This window comes from Theobroma umbraticum, unplaced genomic scaffold (assembly GCF_002168275.2).
Source record: "Theobroma umbraticum cultivar Fairchild unplaced genomic scaffold, ASM216827v3 scaffold_30.0, whole genome shotgun sequence".
In the NCBI taxonomy this organism is placed as follows: Eukaryota; Viridiplantae; Streptophyta; class Magnoliopsida; order Malvales; family Malvaceae; genus Theobroma; species Theobroma umbraticum.
Genome location: NW_018397254.1, coordinates 935,480 through 942,441, shown reverse-complemented (window position 1 = coordinate 942,441; position 6,962 = coordinate 935,480). Strand labels below are relative to the sequence as shown.

General features: G+C 32.7%; 1 protein-coding gene across 4 annotated transcripts; it reads left to right on the top strand.

Moving 5' to 3' along the window:
* Positions 1–2,513: 2,513 nt before the first annotated feature.
* LOC110417946 (uncharacterized) lies at positions 2,514–6,956 on the top strand. 4 transcript variants are annotated; one of them, XM_021430553.1, is made up of 6 exons: positions 2,514–2,635; positions 2,980–3,165; positions 3,247–3,399; positions 4,583–4,627; positions 5,184–5,381; positions 6,654–6,956. In XM_021430553.1, the coding sequence occupies exons 1-6, from the start codon at positions 2,612–2,614 to the stop codon at positions 6,936–6,938; spliced, it is 891 nt and encodes a 296-aa protein (XP_021286228.1). In that variant the 5' UTR covers positions 2,514–2,611; the 3' UTR covers positions 6,939–6,956. The 4 variants fall into 4 exon arrangements, with proteins under 4 accessions (XP_021286228.1, XP_021286244.1, XP_021286253.1 ...); XM_021430569.1 differs by having other exon boundaries at positions 2,616–2,746; XM_021430578.2 differs by having other exon boundaries at positions 2,619–2,736.
* The last annotated feature ends 6 nt before the right edge of the window (positions 6,957–6,962 follow it).

Here is a 6,962-nt window from a genome sequence, read left to right as displayed (position 1 = left end):
CAAGCACTGAATCCATATGTTTATAAAGGCCCTAAAAAGATCTCTGCTGATTACTACCAAAGCACAACAGATGAAGCCTACTGCTCCAGAGTCAAGCAATGAGTTCCCCGAAACAAGGCCAAACCAACAATGAGCTCAATCCCAGAGCTGCATACGATAAATCACTGGCAAGCGATTCTGGCAGTTACTGCCACCATATCCTAATGAAACAGCCTAAAAAGAAAAGGTAAACGCTCTAAATAGCAAATGCACTAAAGCTTTCGGAATGATTTATGAAGCACTTAAGAAACTAATCCTCATCCCTAAAAACATTAAGTTATTGCATACCATTCACAAATTTGAAATTCAATAATCCAAAAATTCTTTAAAAAAAAGAATTCCAAATCAGTAATACCTTTAATTGATGCAAAATCTGGCATCTTCGGGGTTGTCGTCATCATCGGGGTCCGTGGTGGCTAGGTTAACGCAGGAGCAGCGCTCGAGAGACGAGAAGAAGGCGGAGACCACGGTGGCGCTGACCTAGCTTGCTACCTCTTCCAGCTTCTCGCGAGAGATCAGGCTCGGGGAGTTGTTGTCGCTGTTATCCATTCTTGCTCTGAAATCGATTTGATTTTCCACAATGAAAATTGATTTGATCAGGAAGATTTGAAGACAGTTGGAGAGAAGGCTTTGAGTCCTGATGTAAGAATTATGGAGGATTAGGACGTTGGCCTGTTTCTTTGTCGGTAATTAATTACGATGATTACGGAATTGAAGACACGTGTTCTTCGTATAAAAATAAAATTGATGTGTTCAAAGTTATCATAGTAGTATCATACCCTCCCCCGGAACTGACAGGGGTTCGATTCCCTGGATGCGCAGAATATACGGTATTTTCATATCTTAAATATTTTACTAAAAAATAATGTATTTAATTTAATTATTTACATTAGTGAGATTTTTATTTTAAACTTTTTGTGCAATGCTCAATAAGTCTTTGAACTATATAAGAAAGCCAATATAACTCTTATATTTTTATAAAGTCAGAGAGATTTTTATTTTAAATTTTTTAAGTGTAATATTTAATAAGTCTTTGAATTATATAAAAAAATTAATTTAACTCTTATATTTTTATAAAGTCGAAAAGAGAACATGAAGAGAGAGAAAGAGAGAGAAAAAAATACTAATAAATATTTTCTAGAAAATAAACGCATTCAATTATTTACTCAAGTGAGATTTTATTTTAAATTTTTTAGACATAATATCCAAATTAACTCTTGAATTAAACAAAAAACATCAATTTAATCTTTATATTTTTATTATGTTCAATTAAATTCTTATATTTTTATTTTAAATAAAATAAACTTTTATTACTAATTATTAAATAACTGTCATTAATCAAATATAACATGTTGATATGTTATTTAAAAGATGGCATTACCATATTATAAATGATGTGATAAAAAATATTTTGAGTTAAAAACATGTTATTTAAAAATATATTTTTTTAGACATTAATTAACCCATTCTTACATTTATTCCTACTACATGAATATCAAGCCTTGTTGAAAACCTTCTCGTAGAAAAATCCTTTGAGATAAAAATCATGAAAAAAAAGAAAAAAAAAAGTGCTCAACCTTATGTGTAATTGATACAACATATCTAAGTTGACACCTCACCTAACAAATCTAGTCTTCAATCAAACTTTGGTCTTGCATCTAAATGCTCCTTATATGCCATGGCATATCAGAATTAGCTCTCCAAATCATTTGTTTAGCATCTATTTCTATCGGCCATCGAGCAATAAAGTGTACAGGTTGGTTGACTTTTCTGTGGCAATATGGAAATATGCTTACAGCGAGTTCTTTTTAACAACTCAACACAGTCTTAAATAATAAGTCCCAATGGCCCACTGAGTTTTTCTTCTCTTATCCAACCAACCACCCCTTTCGTTTTCCAACTTCACTTCCTTTAGTTCAATTTTATCTAGATGACTTAGCTGCCATGACCAAGCTATAGCGAATATTATTTCACTTGCAGAATCTCGGATGTCTTCAATTATTTAAATTTAAAAATTATGTTTACATTTTTAAAGATAAATAAAATAAATTAGCATTTTAGATATATTTATAACCTATTAAATTACTATTGATTTTTAATATACAAAAAAATAATTGCTTTTATAATGTGATGTTGAGGCCACGGAAACATGAAATCAACATAACATTTGTTATTTTTACAACAAACTTTTAATGTGAAGGCTTTTGTGACAAAGATTAATTAAAACATCAATTAAGAGATTAATTAACTCTAAATTGTACATGAAGAGCCCAATTGGTTTAATTAAGAGACAAGTATTGAGTGAGGAATCCTTGGACATATGTGACGTCCAGCTACTTCATTTCAGACTCTCCCACCAAATTAACCGCCGTTTACCCCTTTTAAGACCAAAACTATTTTATATTAATTTAGTGTAATTTTCTTTTTAATTTAAAAAGATTACAACTAGAACTAACTAAAAAGGGGATATATGGCGAGCGTCTTCTGAAATCAAGTTGGAGACTCGCGTCTCCTCTCCGATCTTATTATAAAATGTCCTATTTTATATTAATTTAATGTAAAAGGGCGATACATGGCGCGCGTCTTCTCAAATCAGGTCGGAGACTCGCGCCTTCTCTCTGATCTTATTATAAATATGGCATTTATCTATGAGAATCGTTTATCCTCATTTCTTTGTGAGCTCGTCTAAATTCCAGGGTGTGTGAAGGTATTGATTGTATGTTATATTTGCCCCATTGGTTTGAAAGGTTTGCAAATTCTGATTCCTTGATGGTCTCACTTTTTTTTCTTACTGAATTATTGAATTATTGTTCATGATATATGCGATTTCCATAATTTGTTTCTCTAATTTTTGGGTTGACCTTGAGTCACTTCAAGTCTCTCACTAAGTAGTATGGTAGATGGTTCTTGTTACTAATGAATCTAGAATGTTTAACTCAGAATCGACGGCTGGTTCAAGAGAACTCGAAGATGAAGGGTTCCAGTTCCAATGAAGCAGCGGCGAAGACTAATCAGGTTCCCCTGCACAAAACCAAACGAAAAGGTCGAAAGCGTAAAGAAGCAGATCCTGTTGAAAGAAAGATAAAGAAAAATAAGTATGATCGAGATCGTCGGGCTGCATTAAACGTAAAAGAAAATTTTTTTCTCTATTCGTTTTTTGGGTTGCCATGAATTAGCATAATTAATTTGCCTTCTGTTTAAATGAAGCTTGAATTTCAGAGACTTCAGACCGTGGAAGCCCAATTCAAGCAAATGCAGGACAAGTACACGGAGCTGAAAGGAGAAAACGAAGAGCTCAGGTCTATGCGGCCGATTCTGGAAAATCACGTAATTGAACGTAATCCTTCTCTTCATGGAATGGTAACATCCCCTGTATCTTTTCTTCTTTCCTTTTGGTCGAAAAATGCATTCACTTTCTCTAGAGATAGGAGGGCTTTTTTTTTTAGTATATTTTTTGGGCCATCGCTTACTTACTTTCTCTAGCCTGAAACCATCCGATCCGGGCAAGAGGCCAGTGCTTGACTTTTCCCAAGCCGGCTAGCAAGCCCTAGCCTCGTCGAGCCAGATCTGGTCGGAAAGGAGAGAAGGAAGAAGAAGAAAAAAATGATACGTGCCGATATGTCATACATGGATAAAATCCATGAATTTAAAGGGATAATTCGATAAAGGATCAAGATGAAACCAATTTAAGAGGTCAAGGATTCAAATGAAACAATTCAAAAAGTAGGGATCAAAGTAGAACTCAAATAAAAAAGTTGAGAATTATGATGGGACTTACCTGATACTGTCATTTCTTTAGTATGCTCTGTTTTAATCTTTCTTCTCAATGCCTAAGTTTGTGAAATGTGGAATTAAATATCTAGGTCTAGTTTATGTTTTAGTTAACAGGTTTACATGATCCATGTTCATTAGGCAATTAGCAAATATAGGGTTAGATAGATCACTAATGACCAGAGAGCACTAAAAAGTTCTCAAGGCAAAGAACGAAAGATGCCTGCCTGTTTGTAGAACTTGAAGCTGGTAATTAAGCATCTTTGGGTGATTAGTTATGAATGTAGCTTTTGTTGGGAAGATATGAAATCTACTTCTGCCTTTAGTTTTTGGTTAATTAGTAGAATAGTCCATTGTTAGAAGAGTTGGAAACAAACTACCATAACTTGTTTACCATATCATCTGAATTAATATTTGTTGCTTCTGGTAAAGTTGGAACCAAGGTCATTTGACCAAAGATTTTCATTGCAGGGGTCATTTAATTGATTCCATTTTTGGGACCACTTGGGATTTATTGGCTTTCTATATAGTCCCTTTGTAGGAAAACCACATGTAATTAATCTATAAAAATTGATGGCAATATATTGGACAATAAGTTAGGGATTATATATGTTAATGTTGAGAACAAGCTAAACATCATTTTGAAGTTCTCACAAAAAAGAAAACAGACTTTGTTTTATCTTAACCTTAACAATATGTCCCTCGCTCTTTTCTTTTTATGGGACAAACAATACTTTTTCTTCTTATTATTATTTCTGTTTATATGTTTCAGGAAGCACGAACAAATCAGCTTTCTTCCGGCTGGCAACTCACCAAGGTACACAAATCTACATCACCTAAATCACATTGTTTCTCTGTTTAATATGGAATGGTAATATGAAAATTGTGACTCATGGGTCCTAATCCTCGAGCTGCTGATTTACTTATTACTTGTGTAATAATAAATTAGTAAAACAAAGATAAACAAGAGGTAACTTAACTTTGGTAATAATAAAAAGATAAAAGGGTGAGTAATAGTTTAGGTTATTGAATTTAAACTCTAGGTAATACTAGTATCCAAGCACCTTAATTATAAACGCCCATTAAACCAAAAATTAATGTATTAGTTTGGATTACCATTAATTCACGTGGTTGTTATGGCATAAAAGGCATTATTGGAAAATTAAGTAAATCAAAGATTGATTGACAATATGCATTAAATAAATAAGGGAAGTAGTTTTTACCGTCTCATAAATGTCACTATTTTATTCTCATGATTCAAACTCTAACCCTTAAATCCAAATCTCAAATTCTAACTCTTTCAGTATCCTCTCTGGATCAAGTTTTGGCACATCTCTGATCCATTTTTGTAATCTTTGGTTTTTGATTTGAAGATAGAGGAGCTCAAAAGACTTCACAATGTGGAGTCCCAATGGACGCAGCTGTGTACAGAGTTCAAGCAAATGGAGGAATATGTCAAGACCCTGCGAAACGCTACTGACTCTTTAGCAAATGACAATGAAATTCTGAATTCCAGGGTGACACTTCTGGAAAATGAAATAGAGGAACTCAGGAGTAACTTGCATCAAAAGGTGTTCCCTCGCTCTCTCTCCCTTCTGATGTCTATCATTTCCTTTTTCTTTTCTTATTTTCTTGTTGGGTTTTTTTAGACTTTAAAAATAAAAACTTATGAACTATATATGATATTGTTTCAACTAAACCCTTCATCTTATGTTGTTATATAAACATCTCAAATTTCGATTCATACTCAAACAAACTCTTAACCATACTCAAATAAGTCTTTAATCTGAACAAAAAATTAATTCCTGTCAGACATAATATTAATTAATATTTCTTAAAAAACCTCTTAATTTTAAGGAAGCTATTTAAGCTTTTCCATTTTCTTCTTCCTCTTTCTCCCTTTATCCTTCCTTTCCTTTCCCCTCCTCTGTCTATAAGATTTACCTAGAACTTTATCACTGTCATCATGATCACCTATCATTGCTGGCTGACGGTTGACGACCGTGGTTGTAGTTTCTCAAATTTTGGATTTAAGTTCTGCCACGTTAGATATCCAAGTTATATGCCATGTGAACATAATTATGTCAATTGACATTAAATTTGATGGTGATTAATTTTCAATTAAGATTATTGACTTATTTGACTACAAACCAAAATTTAACGGCTCTTAAGGGTATAAATTAAAATTTCAAAACTCTTTTAAATACGATAAAAAGTGAAGACCTTAGTTGAAAAAGTGATTATAGTTTAGGAGTTTTTTGCTATTTAAGTGGTTTTTTTTTTTTTCACAAGAGAAAAAGGCCAAGAAGAAAAACAAGGCTCACAATATTGTGGAGCACATCATGAGTTTATATTTGATAAACTGTTAGTATATAAATTTTATTCATTATCAATGAATCAAATGATGTCATCTCATAACTATGTAAAGATAAAAATTTTAAAATTCTTCAAAAATAAAATAAGTATTAATTTTTGAAAATTCTAAATTTTTAAATTCATTTATTATCAAAGTTGTAGTATTTGATTTATTAATAGTGTATCATATATATATATATATATTGATAATTCATTAAACGGAAATCCCACTTTAAATGGGTATACTAACTATTCTCTAGTTTAGAGTCAATGCAGCTTAATGTAGAATAAAGGAAGGTTAAGTTCATTTGATTATATTACATTTCAGTTAAGGAAAGTCTTTGGTTGCGGATGACCATCTATATGCCTTGACCCAAGAGCTTCGCCATCTCATATAAATCTCATTTCTTTAGTCTCATATAACTCTTTGGGTATGTTTTTGTACTTATTTTTATCCACTTTTGTAATCTTTGGTTTATAATCTGGAGACGGAGGAGCTCAAGAGGCTTCAGAATGTGGAGTCCCAGAGCATGCAGCAGAGCACACAATTCTGGCAATTGCAGGAAGATTTCACGATGCTGAGAAACTCTAATGACTCTTTAGTAAAAGAGAATGAATTCCTGAACTCCCAGGTGCCACTTCTGGAGAATGAAATAGAGCAACTCAAAAGTATTTTGCATCAAAAGGTGCCCCCTCGCTCTTTCTCCCTTCTGTCTGCTCTTTCCTTTTTTCTTCTTTTGTGTTTTTCTTTTTTCTTTATTTTTTTCTATTAATTGGCATGAGGGAAAAAGGCAAGA